A 24,931-nucleotide genomic window follows, 5' to 3' on the forward strand; every position below is an offset into this window, starting at 1 on the left:
ATTTTAATTCAGTTAACGAAAACGTTAATGTAGTTTAGGGCTGGGCGATAAAACGATAACGATAATTACCGCGATATAATTTTTCTCGATAAAACGATATCAAGAGTTCGATAAATGTTCGATAATGTTTATGCGCCAAAAGCGGAACGAAACTCATTTGAACCGCGCGCCACACGGACCATTAATCCGCTCGGCTCAAAGTCCAAACGGCAGAGCAGCGCGAGCTCACTAGAGCCGATGCGTTTAGTCTGATCGGTCTCGGTCAAGGTCACGAGATCCAGTGAGAAGCGCTTGAATTCAGCGAAGAACACAAATGTCTCAGTGATTTAAACCAGTTTAAAGGCAGATGAAACCGCGCTGACAAACAGGAGAAACACTGTGCACAACGATACAGTCAGAAGGCTTTTCCGTCTACAAATTCCCATCATTTACCATGGATTTACTGTAACGTTAGCCTAGTAATATTAACTGCACCATGAAATGTGGGATATACATATTGAATTGTATTATATTATTAATGTAGACGATGTATTAAAGGACTGATGGAATGTAATTACAGTATTTAATAATGTATTTAGGCTACTGTTTTTCGTACAAATACCATAGAAACCATAAAGTTACATTTTGCCATGATGGTGAGGTGCTACAGGCTATGCCTGGTTTTATCTGTGGTTATCATGATCTAAATGCATGATACTGGATGACCAATGGTTAAGTTTAATAAAACTCAAACAGTCAGCATATTACATTTTACCAAATAAAAATTAGCACATGCAGAAACTAAGAAATTAATTGTCCAATAAAGATATTTATTTTGTTAAGGAAAAATGACAAATGTTTGAATGTTCTACCTCAGATTTGTGAAATGTTCACCAGTTTGGCAAGTGTTTGTCCTGATATGTTCTGACAATAAAGAGTAGTTTAAAACCACAATTAACGCTCTGGTTTCTACAACTTTCACTTAGGAGCAAAAATCTGCCTTTAAACTTGAAAGAAATAAAGATTTGACTTTTATCGTGATAATTATCGATATTGACCGATATAAAAAAAATTATTGTGATTATTTTTTATTTTTTTGGCCATATCGCCCAGCCCTAGCTGTAGTTTTAGTCAACGATATAAACAAAATAAGAGCAAAAAGACATTTTAAAATGTTGTTTGTGGTTTCATCAGATATTACCTCATTCAAATGCGTGCTGCAGAATTATTCCTCTACAATGAACGTGTGATGCATGATATCAGATTTTATGAATAATTGATTCGTATGAATTTTTTCCGGAGCGCTGCTTTTGTATGTTCTTCTGTAGAATAACAAATGCTTATGCTTCATACTTGATAAAGCGAAGGACATTCATTAAAAGTAAATAGGTCATTTCTGAGTTCATGTTGATTTGATCATCAGAAGGTAAATGTGATCTGTCTAATTGTAGTGACTGCATGTTAATCTCTTGGTAAACTCAATCAGGGTTTTGTTTATGAGACACACTGATCTACCAGATCATAAATTCCCCTCCATAATCCGTTTGCATTTATTGATCATGTTTAATAATTATCCCCCTATCATCCCCACAAGTCTGTCGTGTTTATTTTCTCCTCAGTTTGCCCAATTTGCTTTTAATTTCCTTGTTTTTGTTCATTGTCTTGTTTTGTTCATTTTGTTCCTGAATCACATTTCTCGGTCTCAAATCACCAACCCCTTTCAGCTCCAGGTAACTATGGGACAGCGCCTGTGTGTCTGTGTTTAGCGTTACACGTGTGTATGTGTAGAGATGTTGTGTGAACTTCACTCCATCTTCATCTCATGGCTTTGTATGCTGTTTGTTCATAACCACAGTCTCCTCCCATCAGCAATAGTTTCTTAAAAGCTTGAACAGCTTGCCTACTAAATACATATGTATGAATGCTACGTTGAAATGACATTAAAGGAATAGTTCACTTCATTCCACACTATATCATGGTGTATTCAAATTCTTCTATATTTATATATAAACATAGACCTTATGTAGCCCCGCCCCTTTTCAGTGCTGTGCTTTTTGTGTTCGGTCTTCCGGTTTGTATTTCCACAAACAAGATCTTATGGATTTATGAATGAACCGCTCATTTTAATATCTTCCTGGTCTACTGACATTTGATATGACATCCACTTAAACATTACAATGCTCATGATAACTTATGTTAACTCTACAATAAGCTAAATTTACTCTTCGACAGCGTTGCCATAGAAATATACAGAGCTACCGCAAAAACACAAAATTTTAAAGATGGCTGCGCACTTGTTTCTCTGGTGCATAAGATCTATACAGTACCTTTAAAAAGTGTGGGGTTGGTAATATTTTTTTTAATGTTTGTGAAAGAAGTGTTTTATTCTCACAAAGTCTACTTTTATTTGATTGTAAAAACAGTAGGATTATAAAAAAAAATATTAAAACTCTTTTCTTTTTTAATATATTGTAAATGTAATTTATTCCTGTGATCAAAGCTGAATTTTCAGCATCATTACTCCAGTCTTCAGCATCACATGATGATACATAATATGCTCAATAAACATTTCTTTTTATTATCAATGTTGAAAACCGTTGTGCTGCTTAATATTTCGGTGTTGTTGTTGTTTTTCAGGATTTATTTGATGGATAGAAAGTTAGAAAGAACAGCATTCAAATAGAAATCTATTGTAAATGTCTACTGTTTTGCATCCTTGCTGAATAAACGTATTAATTTCTTTCCCAAAAAAAAAAAAAATCTTACTGACCCCAAATTTGGAACGGTAGTGTAACAGACTCAATGTAAGTTAGTTTTTCTTTTTGGGTGAACTATCCCTTTAACTGTTGTCTTTGCTTTTTTTGTTTTTGTCCCATATTTCTACGAAAGTGTCATAAAGTTTGATGACTCTACAAGCCGTTACTCATATTCCTCTTGACAGTTTTTCTGCCTGTAATCTAGATGTTCTTCTTGCTTTGCTGTTGTGTTCACACATGTGTCCTATCCTGTCTCAGTTATGCTAAGGGAGACCTGGACCTGTCCTACATCACCTCCAGAATAGCAGGTACACTCACCCGTGCAATAGGACTTTAGATTCATGTTGGATGTCTTAACCCTAATGGTGTAAAGTTAATTTCTTGTCTCTTTGTGTGTTTTTGCAGTCATGTCTTTCCCAGCTGAAGGAGTTGAATCTGCCATTAAGAATAACATTGAGGACGTGCGTCTGTTCCTGGATTCTCGACATGCGGGTCATTATGCAGTATACAACCTCTCCAAACGCTCCTATAGACCGGCCAGGTTTCACAACAGGGTGAGAGTGGATAGCAAAGCATTTTGCTTTTTCTCAAATGCAAATGATTAACAGATTACAGTGATTTTAAATTGTCATCTTTCCAAATATCATGAAACCAGTGTTGTAAATAAAACTAAAGCTATTAAAAATCATTTTATTTAGTAAAATATAAAAATTAGATGGAAAAACTTGCATTTCAAAAACTTAAATAAAAACTTTAAATGTTGCCATGGCAACTAACTGAAATAAATAAGTTTAAAGGTAGGGTAGGCAATTTGTTTTATAAACGCTTTTTGTTATACTAGTTGAAACTCCCTTCACATCCTGATAGCAATCCATAATAGAAGTGGTCTGAATATTAAAACATGTACATATATCTTCTGTGGAAGTCTCAGGGCCCAAAAATGTCTGTGTAATACGATGTCCTACCTACCTGTCAGCGTATGTAATTCCACACCTCCGCGCACCTGCTCGCGCAGACATCACACGACGAGCTTTTAGACTTGAGGTAATTAAACGTCGTCTCTCGTGACGCTTTGCAGACTCTGCTGTGTGTGTTCATGTTTTTTGGAGGAGGTGTGTCTTTGGAGACGCTCTGAAGGGAGGGTGGGATCTATGCTTTCAAAGCTAGCTTGCTATTGCTAGCCGCTCTGAAATTGCCTACCTTACCTTTAAGTTGAAGTATTACTAAAACTAAAACTGGAATAAGTTAAATAGAAATACATTTTAAAAAACTAATGAAAATGACAAAAGCCCAAAATACTAAAATGAAAACTAAAATAGGAAAATAAAAATAATATGAATTATTATTATTATTTTAAACATCAATAAATACTATAATAATAAATAAACATAAGTTTGTGGCTGGGCTTTTTGATAAATTCAATTATTGTGGTGATATTATTGGCAAGGTAATGAAACCCTTCACTTTTAAATATGGTATCTAGTCTTTCTATTGTCTACACATATTGTTTTTCTGTGCCGTACTGTACTTGATGAAACTCATAATTGTGTTGTGTGTGTGCAGGTATCAGAGTGTGGCTGGCAACCTAGACGAGCTCCTACTCTGAAGAACTTGTACAGTATATGTAAGAACATGCATCAATGGCTCAAACAGGACCAGAGGAACATCTGCATCGTACATTGCCTGGTGAGCACACACACACACACACACACACACACACACGGCTCTTTTCCCCCAATATTACTAGCTACGTTTACATGGACACCTTTTGTTTCAATCGGAATGAATTGATTCCAATTGATAAATCCGAACGTTGTGTTTACATGAACGCTAAATAAAGTGATCGGGTTTATGTGTGCGTTTATATGTCACAAACTTCAAATCAGATTTTTTTTTTTTTGTGACGTGCACGAATATACAGACTTTCCCGCTGTTTGTGCATACTAACCGTTCTCCTACATTGCTTCTTTTCTTTGTTTTGAAAAGAGCAGCCTTAGTATTTATCTATTTCGGGTCCTAATTAGGAGACTCGAGCACATGAACCGTTGTGCCGTGCTGCTTATTATTTATCAAGCAGTAAAAACGCCCGAAACAAGGACTGGTGGGACGTTGTCCTGCTCCACTTCACAGACGATGAGTGGAAGGAGAATTTTAGAATGACACGACAGTCATTTATAACACTTCATTCAACAACTTCAGCGTGTCATACGGCATTACGGCATTTCTACGTCATTTTACATGCGCAGTGCTTTCCAGTTTCGATTTTCAACCCGATCAAGTGTTCATGTAGCCTGGTTAAAACCAGACCATTCTCAGTAGTAACTGAGTTATGGTCTGGCAAAGCTTCATTAATAACTCATTTCCAAAGGGGCGTCACCAACGGACGTCGCTCAAATGCCTCTGGGCGCAATTGGATAGACCTAAAACCAATCAGAGCGATCGTCATCGTGTAAAGCCATATGCTGCGTCCCTAAGTTACACTACGCCATAAAAGTATGTACTCTTTTTGTGAAGAAAAGGTATTTACTTTTGAATGTGTAGCAAAAAAGTAGGCAAGCTTTGGGACATACTACTTCGTCGTCTTTTTCGGACGGATCTGTCGCGTAAACTGCCCTGTCAATCATCTTGTCACAGTTAAAATCCTCTATTAAATCTAATTTAATTTCCTACCGTTTCGGAGAGAAATGTAGTAGCACGTTCATCTGCCAGTGGGTCTTTCATGGAGACCAATCAGAGCGATCGTCATTGTGTAAAGCCCGCCCCAATGTTTCTGATTGGTGCCGCGATTTCGACGGATTAGAAATGGGCTTGAATGGGCTCTTTGCCAGACTAACTTACTTGCAGAGCAAATCTAAATTTGCTGGAAGTTGTCTGGGTTTTCCCAGACTAGTGTTCATGTCCTCTCGATTGGATTCGGAAGTGTTTAAACCACTCCTTTCGATCTGAATGAAATGGTTTGGCCAATTCATTCTGATTGACGTTGTTACTTGTGACTTTTTTAAATTCTGATTATGCTACTAGTCCGAATCAAAGCACGAGTTGTACTAGTGTCATCTTCATATTGTGTTCGTGTGTTTTTGTATGCAGGATGGACGGGCAGCGTCGGCTGTGGTGGTTTGTGCGTTCCTCTGTTTCTGTCGCCTGTTCTCTACGGCCGAGGCTGCAGTGTACATGTTCAGCATGAAGCGATGTCCACCGGGCATCTCGCCTTCACACAAGCGGTAACAACCTCTTCTCTTTTTCTCACTTTGTTCCTTTACACCGCACACCAAAATGTCAGGACAAGTTGTTCTAGAATAGAAATGGATTAGTTCAGCAGCTCAGACGCATGAACATGAGCAGTGAGCCGCAAGTGTGACCGTTCTTTGGTGCCGAGGTCACTTCCTTCCACAACTGTTCTTCGGCTCGCCAAGCGCTTCTGCCGAACTTCGCAAGCTCATGAGACTCTTTTGACTCTAACCAAGTGTGAATGTGATTTAAAGGAAGTGACACAACCTTGAACAGTTCTGTTGCTCACCAGAACCAGAGCATTGAGCTGCCATTAAAAGAGTATCCCAGGCAGTGTTATTTAGTATTATTTTAAAGTATTTGTCAAAAAAAAATTTGTATTTACTTTAATTTTTATATTTTCAGTTTTAGTTCAGGTTTTAATAATTGTATGTGCTTTTGTCATTTAATTAATTTCTTTTCTATTTAGCTTTAATTAAAAAAAAAAAAATTTTTATAGTACTTAAACTTGTTTAAGTTAGTTGCCAAGGCAACATTTTTGTTTAGGTTTTTTTTATTTTTTATCGGATTTCTATATTTTAACTGATATCTGATTTCATGTGGTATCTAATGGTGTCTAATATTTCAGTTAACAAAAACTATTTTTTATAGTTTTATTTAACAATAACCAGGGTTATTATCATTAAATAAAACTAATACCATAATGAAAACATTTTCATTACATTAAATAAACATAAAAACAAAAACATTAAACTTATATTTCATCTATTTGTCAAGTTTAAGTTGAAGTACTAAAATAACTAAAACTTCATAGACACATTAACTAATAAAATGGTTAAAAACACACAACAGAGTTATTAAAACTTTAACTAAAATTAGAATCAAAATTATTAAATCTAATTCAAATAAAATTCATAATATTAACAAAAACTACAAAAGTATATAATTAATACTAAAATAGCATTGACAGTAACAACACTGACTCCGAGGTTAAATATAAGTTGAGCTTTTGTATTTATGTACAGAAAATCAATTCAACTTGGGGATTAAAAGGATTAAAAGTTGAAACGGACACTTTTAAGCCACTTACAGCAACACACATTTTTGTACATATTTCAAGCATGATATCTCCTTATGTGTGAGATCTGCTTGTGAGGATGTGGGGTTCACAGCAAAGATCGTAATGATCTCAGTTTTCGCTGTTCACTAGAGCGAGGTCAGACTTCTCATCCCACACCTTACATGTCAGATGATGATTTTGCAGGTTGTTATTGGTGCTTGCTAAGCCATCATCACCGTTACAGTACATTTTAAAATGTTCACTATTGCTGTTTTAAAACGTCTTTGTGTGAACCCCTGGTTCACTTAAATAGTGTTTTGGCTCAAGACCCGAATGTGTAGTTCTTCAGCTGTAGATTTACACTACCGGGCAAAAATTTGGAATAATTAAGATTTTTTTTATAGATTTTTGAAAGAAGTCTCTTATGCTCACCATGGCTGCATTTATTGGATTAGAGATGCAATAAAAACAATAATAGTGTGAAATATTATTACCATTATTACCAGCTTTTTTCTAGGTTAATATATTTGGTAACACTTTTATTTTTTTATAGTGACATTGTTACATAATGTTACATGCAGTTACTATAGTAATAACAGTAAATTATGCATAATTACATGCAACCAACCCTAAACTAAACCCTAATCCTGACCTAATGTAGTTACTCAATATTACTCAGTACTTAAATGTATAATTACTGTGTAACAAAGACACCTTAAAATAAAGTGCAACCATATATTTTAAAAATATAATTAATTCCTGTGATGCAAAGCTGAATTTTCAGCACCATTACTGCAGTCGTTAGTGTTACATGATCCTTCAGAAATGATTCTTGATATGATCAAGTATTTTTCGCAAATATTATGCAAAAAAAATAAAAATTATTTCCATTATTAATAATTGAGCACTAATAATAATTGATATCAGTTGAGAACCAAATCATCACATTACAGTGTAATAAAATAATACTGTCCTACAGTATTTTTTCATCAAATAAATACATCCTTGGTGAGCATAAGAGACTTCTTTTAAACACACCGGTTATGTCATAACTGTGTGTTAACAGATTGCATTAACCAGTGACTGTTGTTGTTGTTGTTGTAGGTATATTGAATACATGTGTGATATGATGGCAGAGGAGCCCATAATCCCCCACAGCAAGCCTATAACCATCCGCTCTGTCGCCATGACACCCGTGCCACTCTTTAATAAGCAGCGAAACGGCTGCCGGCCGTTCTGTGAGGTTTATGTCGGTGACGAGCGCATCGCAACCACCTCACAGGAGTATGACAGAATGAAGTAAGTCACTTCCACACTGTGATGAAACCCGTCACACGATCCAGTGCTGATAGACATGATGATTATCATGTTCCCAGCGTCTCCATCTCTAACTAATGCCGTTTCTGCAGGGATTTTAAGATGGAGGACGTGCGAGCGGAGATTCCTCTGAATATAACCGTGCAGGGTGACGTCGTGATAGTGATTTATCACGCGCGCTCCACGCTCGGCGGACGCCTGCAAGCCAAAGTAAGACAAGTGACCAATGTTTGTGTATATTCTCCCAGGACAAGATCTGAAATATGAACAAATGCAAATTAAATGGAGTTACTGATCAGTTGGACTGATCAACGGCATGATTATGATATAACGGCAACATAAGAACAATAGTTGGACCAGACAAACACACCATTGCACATTTAAAAAAAATGTTTTTTATTTACGAGAAAGAATTTAAATATTTGTACAGACCCTCTAACCCTCTTTACATTTTCAATCTCTCCCCGACAAACCCAGAGCAAACTGCCTTGGAAGAAATTAATTAAAAGTTATAATTATAATAAATAAATCAAATTAAAATAAAAGTAAATAAATAAAAAATAACCATTCTGCATCTTTAACATGATATGGTACCGCATTTGTCGTAATACCACTCATTTTAAGGCACCATAATGTTTTTTTGCAGATGGCTTCCATGAAGGTGTTTCAGATTCAGTTCCATACAGGCTTTGTGCCCAGAAACGCCTCCACTGTCAAATTTGCGAAGTAAGTTTCTGATTACTCTTACAATGATCTCATATCAGTTTCGCTTTCAGTTGTATGTCAAAATGATGATGTATGTATTTGCAGATATGATCTCGATGCGTGTGACATCCAAGAGAAATACCCTGACCTCTTCCAGGTACAAGTAAATGTGGAGGTGGAGCCTCAGGATCGCCCTAGCAACAAGACTACGCCCTGGGAAAACTTTGCCACAAAAGGACTTAATCCCAAGATCCTTTTCTCCAGCCGAGATGAACAGCAAGAGATCCTGACAAAATTTGGTGAGTTTTCTCTTTATTTTGTTAGTTTTTTTCCCCTGATTCTTCAGTGTTCTCATATGTTTTTATAAGAGCTATTTATGGTCCTTAAGTCTTAAGATGTCTTAAATTCATTTTGTTCAAATTTAAGGTCATAAACAGTCTTAAGTATCTTACATGGTATAGCAAGTGTCTGAAATATTTTAGGACGTCCTAAATTTGGGCATGGAATCACGATACGGCTAATGTAAGTTATATAACTTCAAAAGGCAATGATTTAATTAAAATGATTGTGAGCCATTGCTGATCTACTGTTGATGAATTATGGCAATGTTTACTCAGGGTACCCGCGGGGTCTTAAAAGCATTGAAAAAGTCTTAAATTTGATAATCTCAAATTAAGGCCTTAAAAGCCTTGAATTTGGTATACAAAGTCTTGAATTTCGTTACAAAGGTCTTAATTTTTTTTGCCTTTTCTATGATTAAATTCATACCGTAACAAAATTAGCTGTTACTAATGTAGACTAATTAAAAATTAGTCGCGTAACGTTGAGTGCACCTCGCGCTTCACGTCATAGAAGAACTCGCGAAAGCGCGCGCACCCGTTACGATGGTTACTAATCAGAGCTTTTCTGTTAAAAGAGCATGTTTTCTACCCGGTCTTTTCTGTAGTATCTGGCCACAACCATCCACGCGCTCTCTCTCTACATTGTTGAAGAAGCGCGGATGATCTGAAAACACAGACAAGCTGGAGTTCAGCGATCTTCATTTGAGAATATCTGTCACGAGCCGCTTGCACTGTTTGTGCGACTAAATCTGCGATCAAAATGCAGGCTGATATACAGCAGTGTTTTTAATGTTGATCATTATGCGAGCAAGAATGCAATGTTTCCCAACTATCCACACGATTTCAAATGTGACATTGATTTTATACAACAGTAAAAAAAAAAAAGGGTAACATTAAGTGATGTACTAAATTTTAAACAGGCTTATTGCTCTATTTTGCAACAAACTCTGTGGCTTTGACAAAGACAATGAGTTACCGCCACCTACTGGCGATTTTAATATCATATTTTTATTAATATTAAACGTTTTTTAGCATTGAATATTTATTGAACATTGTTTTATTTAAAGCATTATTTATTTTTAAAAGTATTATAAAGGTGAAAAATGAAATGGAAAAATCGATTAAATGGGGCAAATATTGTCCCTTAATGGAAAGATGTGACTGCAGTCGTGGAAGAGAGGGGGTACGGCACTCTAAAAAATTGGAGAACTAAGGAAAAGGGATATGTAGAATTGCACAAGTGCTACTGCTAAAGAGTGCAATGTCAATACAGCCTGTTAGCTTAATTTTAATTTCTCATAAGCTTAATCGAATTGGCCTAGAGAGAATAATTATGACATTTTCTGTCTAAAGACTACATATAGTTACCAAAATTAAAGTAACTGCAGTAGTTTGACTAAAAGTAATGACTAAAAGTTGACAAAAAATGCAAACACATTTCGTCAACTAAAACTATGAAAGGCAGAATGACTCAAATGTGACTAAGACCAATAAGCATTTTCATCTGAAGATGAAGAGTAAGACTAAATCAAAAATGGCTGCCAAAATTAACATTGGCCTACACACGTGCACGCTACAACGCTGATGCGTATGTATTAAATATGACTGATAATTTAAATAAAATGTTTTATTTAATTCAAATAGTCTACTTGTACATAATTATTTTTTAGGGTTTAAAATGTATACAGATTTTACATTTTCCCCTCATACTTCTGTCGGAATTGGTACGAAGTTGGCATTGAATTTCATTTGAAATGGTATTAAAAAGGTCTTAAAAAGCCTTGAATTTAAGTTGGAGGATCCTGGGGGTACCCTGTTACTTTATGGTGTTTATATTGTAATTTGTTGCAGATGGTTGTAACATTTTTTTCCCTCATCGATTTGAATGAGCAGCTGGAAGTAGTAAAACAGACATTTCAAAATAAGAGTCCTGATCTAGTTCGGGATTATTTATAATTAAAAATATCTTTTTTTTCTGGATATTATTGCTATTTTGGTTACACAGTAAACTAGGGCTGTGCGATTAATCGTAATTGATTTTCGATTTTGGCTTCCAATGATTATGAAAACAAGGTAATCGAGGTAAACCGATTATTGTTCCGCTGCTGCATTCTGTCCAGCGCACCCTCCTTTCCTTCACAGCGGTGTGCTTTCATTCCTCCCTAAAAGCCCAAACTTAACATCTAAATCACCCAAATAAGTGAGTGTTGTAAAATGGAGTCTACTGTTACTAAACTGCGGGACGTGTTTGATATTAAACGGTGCTGTTAAAAGCGTATTAAGCCTCAAAAGAGACACTGTTCCCCAGGAGGCGTTCTGTGTGTGCGCTCGAGTCAGAGCCGAACGCGGAGAAGCTAATGGACTTCACAAATATGTCAAAATGCCTTTTGTGAGAGTATTCACGTAAACACAGTCTTAAATAAACGTGCACAGTTGAGAAAGAATGTGTGTATCGGTATTTTTGATACATCTACTCCAGATTTTCTGTCCAATCAAATGCTCTTTAGAATCTAAAGCGTCCACATTATAAATAAACGCTGCGGCTAAAATTGTTCACTTGTTTACACATTTACTATTTTCTACATGGTGAATGGCACATAGTGCACTCTATAGGGGATAGGGAACGATTCAGACGAATGAAGTCTGGCTTCGCATCAGTGTCACGTGAACCGCTGCAGCGCACACACACACACTGAGCTCTGGTCCAGAGACACGACAGCACAGAACGGATCATGTGCGTGAGTCGGCACAGACCACAAAACATATCGGACCCTTTTGGTTTCTACCCAAGAATGTTGTATTTTAAAGCGATATGGAGGAGAAACGGTTAGACAGACTCGGCATTAGAAGTAGCACTGAGTAAAAGAGACACTAGTGCCATGCAGCAACATAAATGACTCACTTTTCAAACTGCACATCCTCAGCATGATGATGATGATGATGATCACTGTTTTGCTGTAGTAACAGTTCTACAGGGTCTTCCTATTTCAGTGGAAATTACATCAACGCTGAATAACACTACACGCTTCAAGGAACTTCAGTGGGGCTTAAAGCTCTCAGATACCCTGCATTCTTGTTTTTTCGTCTGCATTATGATGTTATACTTTTCATATTAGTTTTAACCTAGATTCTTTTTTTTTTGTTCTTAATCTTTCCGGTTGATCAGGTAAACCAGAGCTTCCACGTCAGCCTGGTTCAACAGCCTGCTACGCCTCTGAACCTTCTCAGCCGGAGCATTCGCCTGAAGGGCCACAGACCGAACCAGATTCCCCTTCTCCTCAAAGCACTGACACCAACGCCAACAGCTTCTTCCAGATGCTTGACTGGGAAGGTATACAGCACATTTATAAGAACACAAACTCCATACACATTCCCCCCTGATTGTTTGCTGCCTCTGCACATTAAAGGGGAAGCATGTAACTTTTTAAATGTTAAAATTAGGGATGTCATGATTCCTTAATTAAATTCAAATACTCCATTTTAAAAAATCCTAGATTGCAATTTGCTCGTTTGCAATTTGACCGTTTAACCGACGAACTAACGGAAGTGGCGTGTGCCATGGACAAGAATCCATGAACCGCATTATTTGACTGTTATCCAAGGCTGCACGATATTTTAAAACCATTTAAAAATCATAATATAGCGTAGCGCTATTGTGAAGTTGATTTATGTACTGTATTCTGGTAGGGCTGCTCGATTATGGAAAAAATCATAATCACGATTATTTTGGTCAGTATTGAAATCACGATTATGTAACACGATTATTTCACATGACTTTGTGTTGCATTATTTTAAAAGACACCTTTCAACAATTCTTAAAAAATCGAAATTTGAACATTGATTGTACTTTTTGAACTATTAAAATAAATAATATAACAGATAATACTTCAATGAGTATTTTAATAATTCCCGCAGGTCTACCACTTATAATGCGGAAAATTCCCCCGCAAACATTGATTCACTTTAGCATGTAGATTGTATGAGTAGCCTAAATTAATCCACACAGATTATAAAATCAAATCAATCATTTTAAAACTTTCTCCAAGACGCAATTTCACAAACCGCGTGAGTGTTCAGCGGTGCTGGGTCTTCTCTCTCTCTGTCAATCAAAATGGGTTGGACAAGGCAAGCGTCGAAAACTACACTCTCGCGTTTAGGAGTCGGGACATGACGGAATTGACCTATGGCTAAGCCACGCCCCCTCCACTCACTCGGACAAACAGTCAACATTCGGTAACAGGCGCTATGGCAGCTGTCACAGTAGGAGACATTTCACAGGAGGCAATTGATGATTTTTGGAGACAGAAAGATTATATATCATCTCGAAGTTACCAAAAGGGCCTTAACTATGCATTGGAGGGTTATATTAATAATTGTATTGTTGAGAAAGTCGATGAAAAGCTTCAGCTCCAGACAAAGATTTACAGGTCACAGTGTAAACGTTATAGTTTGGTGCTATTTCGCTTTAAACGCTCGCTTTGGACGCGCTAATGGATTCAAAATGTTCAAGCGTCGAACTAGACGCGATACGCGCGAATTTGACGCTCTATTCGCGTTTGGTGTGAACGCAGCATAATGAACAGGCTGTGATGTCAAGATTGCAATGCTGAAATGTGTGTGTGTGTGTGTGTGTGTGTGTGTGTGTGTCAGAGAGAGAGGCGCGGGCGCGATCGAACACTGGAAACATAAAAACATAACTTACTCCATTTTGTTCAGCTAGAAGCTAGGTTAACGTTAGCCTAACGTTACGTTAAATATAACGTTCAAATACGTTGTTGACTTACCTTAGAACAGATTTAGACATCCTTGTTTAATTTATCCACGTTTAGTTGGTGTTGTGGTCTAAGTTACCGCACAACTTAATCCAGAGCAGACACTTATCTCGGTTGAGATGTGGCTTGGGAAAGGGTAAAAAATACACACCGTAGCCCAGCCTCTCAGGATACCTAGTGTCGGAGTTGCATGTACCCCATGCACACCGTTTGACCATTTTAAACTTAAAATGACAAGAAAAAACATATAAAAACGAATGAAAACTGACTAACTGCAATGCATTTCAATGGACGTGGAAGCAGAGAATGTCCGAGTGTATTGGGTTAGCTATGCGCACTGTGATTGGCTCATCGCGTTTGGGGGCGTGGCTTAGCCATAGGTCAATTGTCACTTGCACAATCGGGCCAGCATTGCATCGTAACTAAAGTCGATCATTTTCACTTCTTTTTAAGTCTTATCAGTTTAAACATTCAAGCTGAGAGAGTTTATGGCTTCGGGAGGGGTGGATGTGCGCGTGTCGTTCAGAACACAAGACAAAATTAGAGCGTTCTTTCAAAACAGAAACCGATCGTTTTTATTTAATTGTACTATTTTGGTGATTGTTGGTGGCCAAAGTCGAAATCGAAATTCAATTAATTGCACAACCCTATATTCTGGTGTATTTACAGAAGGCAGTCAGCAGTTCGATCACTCTGACAGCCAATTGGATGACCAGGAGGACTTGAGTGGCGGCTCGGAGGAGGAGTCAGTGTCTTACTCCGCCCCCATTGATGGGACTCTGTCACGTGACACCAGTGAACCGCTCTTCGAGGCGGATTTCACAACCACACCGCCTGACCCCCAGCCCGACACAGAGGACCTGCTCGGCCTGAACTCTGACCCCTGTCTTTCGGCCGAGAACATTTCTGTGGTGACGGGTTTGAAAAGTTCTGCTAGTAACAGTGATTTACTAAACGATCTGTTCGCCCCTCCATCCAACGCTGCGCCTCAAGCTACCACAGACGACCTGATCGGAGAAGGTACAGGAGAAGATCTGTTCTTCCCCAACACGTCCAGCCAACCGGCACCAACGGCTAATAAAGGTAGAAGAGATTTCCTGCAAGAGTGTTTAAATATAGTGTTCAGTACCAAAAGGTTGCAAGTTTGACTCCTGGAAGGCATGATTCACCTATAATAATAAATATAGATAATAAAGATTAAAGATGAAAGTCAAAAATCGAAAGAAATTTATATTTTGGTTAAAGAAAATGAAGCCTGTTTTAGGAACAGTATTATTTTTGGCATTATGAAAAATTTTCCTGACCGCTAATTGATTAATTTTCCTCTCAAATTCTCATTACTGTAATGATAAAAAGTGTATATTTTGTATTTATACATTTTTATCAAATTTTATAAATTTGTACATAGTCTTTTATGTATTATGCTGATTTAATTTTTTTTATTTGTCATTTATTTGTTTTCTTATTATACATACAGGGTGGGAAAAAGCAACAACATCAGCATTACATTTAATTACATTTAATTAAATTACATTTAATTTAATGTAAATAATAATGAAAATAGCAGATCCACTAAACACTAATTTAATAAAAAAAAAATAATAATAATTTGACCAAAATTAGCTCTTTTCTTTAATGCAAAATAAATAAAACAAATCTTTTGATGTTTGGGTAAATATCACCCGGACATATTGATATTTTAATTATTAATATTAATAATTTTAGAAGAAAAAAAATGTGTATAATTTTTTTGTTGTTGTTTGTTTTAAATTACATTGACTTTCTTTCTGTAGACTTCTTTGACCCCTTTGGTGTGGGGTCAGCGTCTTCGGGGTCAGATCTGTTTGGTGACCTCTTGGGGTCAGACAGTGGAAGTAGCGGGTTCAAAGCTCCGCCTCCTGCATCCAACTCCAGCCTCTTTAACCTCAGTGAGTTCTGCTCCGATTTACATATGAATCAAAGTAGTGTACTAATAAATCATTGGTATCACTTTACAATAAGGTTTCATTAGTTAACATTAGTTAATTACTTCAGTTAACATGAACTAAGAATGAACAATACTTTTACAGCATTTATTAATCTTAGTTAAGGTAAGGTTAATTTCAACATTTACTAATACATTATTAAAATCAAATGTTGTATTTGTTAACATTAGTTCATGCTCTGTGAACTAACATTAACAAACAATGACCAGCTGGATTTTTATTAATTAACATTAACAAAGATTAATAAGTACTGTAACATTGGTATTGCTCACGGTTAGTTCATGTTAGTTAATACATTGAATAATGTTAACAAATGAGGCCTTATTGTAAAGTGTTACCAAATCATTGTTTTATTATTTTTAAAAAGGACAAAAAAAGTTGTGGTTATTAAGAGCAATGTTTGTTTTGAGTTAAAAGGGATAGTTCACCCAAAAATGGAAAATTTTCTGAATTTAAATTTTTGGGTGAACTATCCCTTTTTTTTTTTTACTATTTGAAGTATAAATAAACATGAGTTTAAGTTCTTCGGTGTTTTTAAAGTCTTTCATAAAATATTTCATAAAATTAATATTTATAAAATATTTTGCCAGATAAGTTAGCAAGCGAGACTCCGAAGATGACATCATCAGCGAGTCAGCCTGACCTGTTAGGTGGGTGGGACAACTGGACCACAGGTGGAACCAGCACGACTATTAACATGACTACCGCTGCCAGCAAACCTACTATGAGTGGTAGTCAAACATTCAATCATTCATTCATCCATTCAGATAACCAGACCTTAAATCAGTCAGAACAGTTACTTGGTTAAGTTGGTAACGCTTTACAGCAGACTAATTTGTTATTAATGCATTAATTAACAATAATATCAGCATGAAAAGGAAGTTGCCTATTGTTTTTTTCTTCCCTATTGATGTATATCCGAGTAAAACAGCTTCTCGAATGAAGAAATGTAGGGACTTGACTTTGCTGATGGGGTGGTTGATTGGATGGTTGTGGTTTGCTATTGGTGGATCTCATGTGAGTGACAGGTTGTCCCGCCCTCACGCCAGTAAACGCATCATCAGAGAAGAGAGGAGTTGTCCGTTATTTTGATAAAAGATTACGAGGGCATATGAATTTTTTTTTAAATAAACATGTTGACCGATAAAGCATTTATAATAAACACTGCAATATTCCATGAAAAATATTAATTTTCTAGTTTGATTTCATGGAGACCGGCTATTTTACTGCATTTGTTAAACTTTGTCTATGTGAGATAATAAAAAATGTACTTGTTCATGTTGGTATTGGTAACAGTAATAACTTTTGATCTTTGACTCTTTCCCCACCATTGCCATTTTCCGTCATTTGAAACAATGTTTCCCCGCCATTGACGGAAATTTCCGGCTTTCCGTGTTGTCACTGTTATACGGTAGGGGGCGCTATTACGCATCTGCCCAGTGGCCTCTGTCCATCATGGCCTCCTAATCATCCCCATATACTGATTGGCTTCATCACTGTCTCCTCTCCACCAGTAAGCTGGTGTGTGGTGGGCGTTCTGGCGCAATATGGCTGCCGTCGCATCATCCAAGTGGATGCTGCACATTGGTGGTGGTTGAGGAGATTCCCCCCTTCCATGTAAAGCGCTTTGAGTGCTGAGAAAAGCGCTATATAAATGTAATGAATTATTATTATTATTATTATTATTATCTTCTGAAATAATACGGAATCTCCTGCTCAAAAGACTTGTGAAGAAGCAGAAACAAGCGATATCATATGTAAGCAGATGCATATGTAAAATATGATCATCGGCATTAAACAGAATATAAATCAAAACTGCCTAATGTTACCAATGAAATGTTGACCCAGGATGAGCTGTAGGACTGTGAAGCTTTGGGGTTGATGGACTCGATCTACTCCATCTGTGTTTTGATCATCGATCTGAGTCCGATCCACACGTGTGTTTTTTCTGCTTTTTGCTCAAAATGTTGCTTTTTTTTATGGAAAAAAAAAACACTTAATAAGTGGGAAAAAAAGAATGCATGAAGCTAGAATAAAAAGCAGAGGCTTTGTTCTTATTTGTTTATATATATTGCATGTTCAGATATTCATTCAACATAATGTTCTGGGGGCCATGACAATTTTGTGAATATGATGGAAAATGCTGGCGGTGGCTGGCAACGTTTTAAAAAACCCTGGCAGGGAAAGAGTTAAAATCCACAAAAAAAAGTAATGCACAGGGAAAAGCCATGGCAAAGTCTCCATTGAGCTCATTAATTCTACATTCACTTACTGTATGATTTAATCATCGTTTGAATCTGATCTGGATATAGTCTTTGACAAAAACTTGTTTTTCTCAGCTTTTTGCTCAAATTGTTGCTTTTTTTTTATTAAACTTACCCGTGTTTTTTTTTTTTTTTTTTTTTTTTTTTTTAAGCAGAGGCTTTGTTCTTTCTTTAGATATATTGCATGTTCAGATATACAACAAAATATTCTGGGAGCCATGACATTTTTGTGAAAATGATCAGAAATGCTGTCGGTGGCTGGCAACGTTTTTTCAAAAACACCAGCAGGAAAGAGTTCAAATTGAGATTAACATTAAGATGAATAAATGCTAGATAATAGAAATAGATTTCATTGTTAGTTCATGTTAACTAATGTATTTAAAGAATTTGAACAAATGAAACCTTACTGTAAAGTGTTACCATTAAATGTAACAATAACCCTGTTCATACAGTCAAACACTTCCTATGTTTACCGGTCAATCAGCTAATACGATGTTCTGGTTAGTTGTTAGAATACTCCATAATCCAGTCATAGCAGCCCATAAAGTGTTTAAAAACTGTATTTTTGAACCCATCTTTCTTTGTGCAGCCTCAGGACTCTCATCTTTCTCCAAGGCCAAATCTCAGAGCTTTGACCCCTTCGCAGACCTGGGCAACCTGCCCTCAACACTACCTGGTATGTTTTACTGTATTAAATGTCAGTGTTGACCCTTTATAAGACTACTTTGTCATATTTCATATCATGTAACTAACACTGATTTGTGTTTAGGCTCGTCCAGCGCTGGTTTCTCTGGTCCAGGTTATAAAGCGGCGCCCTCTGCTGGTGGCCCAAAGAACTCAAATCAGCAGTGGCAGCAGAACCCTCGGCCCTCTTCTGGCCCGAACAAACCCTGGATGCCTCTAAACTCAGCGTCCAGGCAGCAAACCCAGCCCTCCAAACCTGTTCCCCAACCGGCTAAACCAAACTACGTCCCCAGCTTCAGTGTGATCGGTGGCCGAGAAGAGAGGGGGATCCGTGGGCCGTCCTTTGGTAAGGCTTCTGAACAAATGCATTAAAGTTGCACATTTGAAATTATTCTAATAATTGTTTGAGCAAAAAATATTAGATTTTGTGTAATACAGCTGTTTGTGCATGTTTCTGCAAAGTCCATGGCAAAAGATGTGAATGCCTGAAACGCCTCGTTTGTAGTCCTGCCATTATTTCCGTGACTTAAGGCCCCGATATACTCATTAGGAAGTTCTTTTTTGTTCTGTTTGAACAAAAAAGTTCAAAAAAGTCAAAAAAGACTTCAGATATACGAGCCTAAACACACAAACACACATTTTTGGAGAGTATTCACAAACACTGTGGTTGATGTGTTAAGTAAATGTACACAGGAAGATTTAATTTGAATCGTTGAGCTATATATACATAAAAAAAGACAAGTAAACATTAAGAAGAACAAATAAACAAATTGCAAACAATAGCACAAATAAATACAATAAAAATAAAGAGGCTGATAAAATAAACATGGCTTTAAGTTTTTCAGGTGGGTCTAACAGTATATTCAGGAAAAAAAACACAAATGAAAGTAATCTAATGTAAAATAACAATGGATAGTTTTCATTTCATACAGATTAATACTTACAATTAAAGTTATTCAGTGATTTTCTCTGTCTTTTGCAGCAGGTTTATTAGGCTGCTGTCACTTTAAGAGCGTGCGCACGGATCCAATATACTGTTACACAACATGAGCTTTCTCTAACTAGTAACATTCCAAAACTGTATTTTCCTGAATACTTTTTTGGCATTTTGACATAATTTTGTATGTATTTGACCGTTTAAGCGCAATAAGCCACGGAAAAGAAGTCAAGTTTGTTCTTGAGAGGCGGCTTTATGAAAGAGCTACTTATATAGATCACGATGATACTCAGAGAGAACGCGATTTGGGATGCAGCGAGAGCGTTTCATGCAGAGAGTGACTTGAGCAATAATTGTCATGGGCGATTTGGTGCGTTTATGATGCACTAATACGTTTCATAAATGTGTTGTGGTTGTTATTGTCTGCTTTTGTTGTACAGACTGTTTCTGTCCTTTAGGTCCGAAGCCCAAAGTGAAAGAAGACGACTTTGAGGATCTTCTGTCCACACAAGGTTTTGGCTCCAAACCTGACAGGAAGACGCCCAGAACTATTGCTGAGATGAGGAAGCAGGAGCTGTCTAAAGACATGGACCCTCTCAAACTTCAGGTTCAGATGAGCGTTTAGCACAGTTTCTCAAGAACATATTTCCTGGTGAATGTGCTTTGGGCTTGATGATGATGATGATGATGATGTCTGTATGTTAGATCTTAGATTGGATCGAGGGGAAGGAGCGTAACATCAGGGCTCTGCTCTCCACACTGCACACAGTCCTGTGGGAAGGAGAAACCCGCTGGAGGCCCGTCAACATGGCGGATCTAGTCACACCTGACCAGGTGAAGAGGGTCTACAGGAAGGCTGTGCTTGTTGTGCACCCAGACAAGGTATGAGATGTTTACATTACAGCAATGTTCAAAAAGCAAGAAAGTATGAGAATGCGTTTCATTTTTTTCATCAAAATGTATAAACTTGGTCTCTGAAAAAAAAATCTGCTGACAGAGATAATGCTATACGGGCGGAGAAAGTCTTTTTAAAGGAACACGCCGACTTTTGGGGACTTTAGCTTATTCACCGTATCCCCCAGAGTTAGATGAGTCCATACATACCCTTCTCATCTCCGTGCGTGCCGTAACTCTGTCTGACGCACTCGCCGCTAGCCTAGCTTAGCACAAAGACTGGAGGTAAACGGCTCCAGCTAGCATACTGCTCCCAATAAGAGACAAAATAACACCAACATTTTCCTTTTTACATGTTGTGATTTGTATAGTCACAGCGTGTAGAAATAACATGGTTTTTGTTTTTACAAATATTTGTTTTTTTATTTATTGTTTGTCTTATTGTTATTTAGTTTTAAATCATTAGTTTTTTAAGCAATATTTTGATCATTATTATTAAGCAATATATGAATAAGTAATTTGTATGGATAAACATTTTTGACAGTAATAAAAATATACATTTATATAAATACAAGTATTATTTTCATTTAATTTTAGATATGATCATTTTTGTCAAGAAAATAATAATTAAAGAAATATGTTTGATTATAGTTAATATGTTAAGCAATATAATAATTGCAAATATTGATAATAATAAAAGTATTGTTTTCATTTCAGACATGACCATTTGTCAAGTGTTGTATGTTTTCTGTCAAGAAAATTATGTGTTAATTATAATTCATATACTAAGCAATATATTTTTAGTCATTCAAAATGTTCGACAGTAATACAAATCTGAATTAATATGAATAAAAGTAAGAGTTTTATTCTGCATATTTCGAGTTTCACTCTTAAACTGTTGACTGGAAGCAGTTTAAAGTTGCTTATTTTGATTAACAATTATGAAGGTTCAAAATTTTTTTAAAAATATATGTTTTAATGGATTAATCGTTTACTATAAATCCAGTTATCTGCATTAAGAAAATAAATAGGGTCAATTTTGATTTGATTCTTACATGATTTGATTCTCTCTCTCTCCGGTCTTCAGGCCACAGGTCAGCCGTACGAGCAGTACGCTAAAATGATCTTCATGGAGCTGAGCGATGCCTGGTCCGAGTTTGAGAACCATGGATCCAAAGCCCTGTTCTGAACACGCTCAGTGAGCGTCTCGCCTACAGGCTCAGCGCTCTCTCTCCCCACACACACACACACACACACGCGCGCTGAGAGAGAGGCTGGCAGTGGAACAGATCAATCACAGGAAGAAAACAGACCTCTTATGTTTGAGGAACGGACAGATCTCTTCCTGAACCACCACACACTCTCCTGAGAGAAACCTGTAGCGTTGGATTTCTCCTCCTTCAAAAGGGGACCATGCTAGCATCCTTTTGGCTAACACACACACACACACACGCCTGAGACTACAGTCCGTCTTGCACTTCAAAAGAGCTTGAAAACTGATGGTTTCTGGGATGAAGACAGACACGATTATCGCTGATCTATTTTATGCCATTCTATGCATCACACTTTTGTCATTCTTTTGTTTTCACCTTTTTGTTTTTCAATCAGTGTGGTTTGTCAATTACTGATGTAAATATTCACTCGACCCTTGTGTGTGTGTGTGTGTGTGTGTGTGTGTTCGAGGGTGGATCGTGTTCATGCGAAGCGAAAGCAGAGGTTTTTGCCGTCTCTGTTGGACTTTTCATCACTTTCACTTCAGTTTCATCATGTTTTCACTGATCTCAAGTGTTACTTCTCTCCGGGCGCCTCGTTGGAAGGTGATGTTTGTGTATTTGTAGGTTCAGGGCTCATTTTCTGCAGGTATATTCCAGTGACCGAAAAGAAACTTAACTTCAACAAAACCTCTGAGCTCTCCATACATTGTTTTTTTTTATCTCAACAAGGACCAATCAGAAATGTCTGTCTTATTTATTGTTTTGAAAGCTGTACATGGCTAATGGATGGATATAAAAAAAAGGACTAAAATATCAAATTTATTGTAAACGATGAAACAAGCTGAGCATTTTTTTGCAAAACTAAAATCATTCCAAAGCATCTACTAATATGAATGTGCTTTTTAAGATTATTGCTGGCAATTTTGGAATGTAATTGTCTTCTTTTTTTTTTTTTTGTATTCCTTGTACTATTATCCCATTTTCAACGTGTTAGCAAGTCTTCACAATATTTTATTTGATGTTTCCACATCCTCTTAATAATGACACTAGAAATCCCTCGGGTCATCAGGCCAAATTCAGATGTACCCATATCCAAATGTAAAAAAAAAATTATAATAATAATCTGATACAACTTATTAGACGATGTTAGGGTGGAAATCAATTAGTGTTGTTTTTTATAAATATAGCTTCCAATATTTTTGTTATAGAAAAATCGAGGACTGGAAGAAAATGCTCTTATCATTTAGACTGGGACTTTCCGAGATTATCCATGTACGAGACTTGCGACACAAGAGGGCGATACAGTCGGACTGAACAAAACCGAATCCTTCCATCTGTTACTGGGTTTATATGCGGCTGCTGTTAAGAGGACCGATGGGCTGGTTCAGATTGTCAGTTCACTGTTTTGTGTGATTTTTTTTGGAAACGTTTCAACTTATTCACCCTCCACCAAAGTCATAAATGGTCATACATGTTTCAAACTGGAGTGTGGCATTTCTGTTCAAAATCGTTACTGGTTGTATTTAATAAGTTCTGAATTAAATGAATGACTTTGTTCAGTCTAAATAAATGTCCTTATACTTATGGGTAAGATAAGTATATATTCGCAGAATAAGAATATGTGAGAAAATAAACAATGCTGCTGTATTTTGGTGGAGAGTGAATATTTTTTTTTTATTAATAATGTCAGAGGTTTCTTTCTCAGCTTTCCTTTGGATGTAAAAACTACTGTTTCTCACCAGATGCCTCCTGCAATGGAGAACAAAATCATAACACCACGGTCTTAAAAGATATTTTTGTCTTTATTTTCTTTTGACCAATAAACCATAATCATGGTTTTGGGTTTAGATTGTCTTTTATTTTATTTTTAAGCATTATTAGTCTGTATGTCACCTAATGATACAAATGTAAGTATTTACCATAAGTTAAATTCCTGTAAGAGAATTTACATCTTCAGGTATGGCAATACGATATGTATTTAATAATACAGTTGAATGTATGCAGAATTGTGCACATCATGCACGTTGTCTAAATGCATGAATTATATTTCAATACATATTTACCTCAGTTGATCAGTTTAAACATTTGCCATTGATTTTAAAGTATGCAGCAGTGTGGTCTCAGGTTCACGCAGCATCACACGTCATTGCGTCAGAATGCGCAGATCTGTGACATCATCATCATCATCATTGACCACAGTGCTTTTATTATGAAACTAGAAATTTACATAATTTAAACATCAAATCGATTTAATCCACTTAACCTACAACCAACATAATTTAACTTTAATCTATAACTATTGCAAAATGATAATACTATCTCAAATGTATAACCCACTACATACAGAATAATTTGAATCAAGCTTGGGTGAACGAATTACCCATTCTAGCCGTTGCGCTACAAGTTTATAAATACTACACATCTAAAATGGACTCCCGTTTACTGTAAGACCATCATCCATGCAGCAAATCTCTTGATCACCAAACCTGCTCTAATCATCTCGGGTTTAACCGATCATATAAGGAAAACTGACAGGATCACATTAAGAGTTCGCTTGCTTGTTGATGGTCGACTGGTTGTTCGCGATGTGTGAAGTAAACTACTAAAGCAGGCATTAGGCCTTTAAATAAAATAAAAGTCCCATTGCAATGATTTACAACGACCACTAGGGGGCAGCCACATGTTACTTACTGATGAATGCAGAGTTAACAGAACGAGAGCGTATTGTTTTACTCTTCATCGTAATAAATATACATTTCTTAATGTTTAAAAACGTATATATTCTGATTTATATC

At 36.6% G+C, this 24,931-nt stretch overlaps 1 protein-coding gene across 4 annotated transcripts in view; it reads left to right on the plus strand.

The window, feature by feature from the left end:
• Nucleotides 1–23,974, plus strand: part of gak (cyclin G associated kinase) — a 45,161-nt gene extending 21,187 nt beyond the window's left edge. Inside the window, exons 12-28 of one of the 4 annotated variants that reach the window (XM_084414568.1) lie at nt 2,994–3,043; nt 3,141–3,289; nt 4,299–4,421; nt 5,823–5,956; nt 8,128–8,322; nt 8,433–8,550; nt 8,987–9,066; nt 9,151–9,344; nt 12,553–12,717; nt 14,828–15,241; nt 15,952–16,086; nt 16,734–16,874; nt 18,997–19,083; nt 19,177–19,437; nt 20,469–20,635; nt 20,734–20,910; nt 22,010–23,974. In XM_084414568.1, the coding sequence (XP_084270694.1) occupies nt 2,994–3,043; nt 3,141–3,289; nt 4,299–4,421; nt 5,823–5,956; nt 8,128–8,322; nt 8,433–8,550; nt 8,987–9,066; nt 9,151–9,344; nt 12,553–12,717; nt 14,828–15,241; nt 15,952–16,086; nt 16,734–16,874; nt 18,997–19,083; nt 19,177–19,437; nt 20,469–20,635; nt 20,734–20,910; nt 22,010–22,111 (2,692 nt within the window). In that variant the 3' untranslated portion in view covers nt 22,112–23,974. The remainder of the gene's footprint in view (nt 1–2,993; nt 3,044–3,140; nt 3,290–4,298; nt 4,422–5,822; nt 5,957–8,127; nt 8,323–8,432; nt 8,551–8,986; nt 9,067–9,150; nt 9,345–12,552; nt 12,718–14,827; nt 15,242–15,951; nt 16,087–16,733; nt 16,875–18,996; nt 19,084–19,176; nt 19,438–20,468; nt 20,636–20,733; nt 20,911–22,009) is intronic. The other 3 variants (XM_084414569.1, XM_084414570.1, XM_084414571.1) reach the window with 3 other exon arrangements.
• The last annotated feature ends 957 nt before the right edge of the window (nt 23,975–24,931 follow it).

This window comes from Rutilus rutilus (genome assembly GCF_951802725.1).
Source record: "Rutilus rutilus genome assembly, chromosome: 7".
Classification (NCBI taxonomy): Eukaryota; Metazoa; Chordata; class Actinopteri; order Cypriniformes; family Leuciscidae; genus Rutilus; species Rutilus rutilus.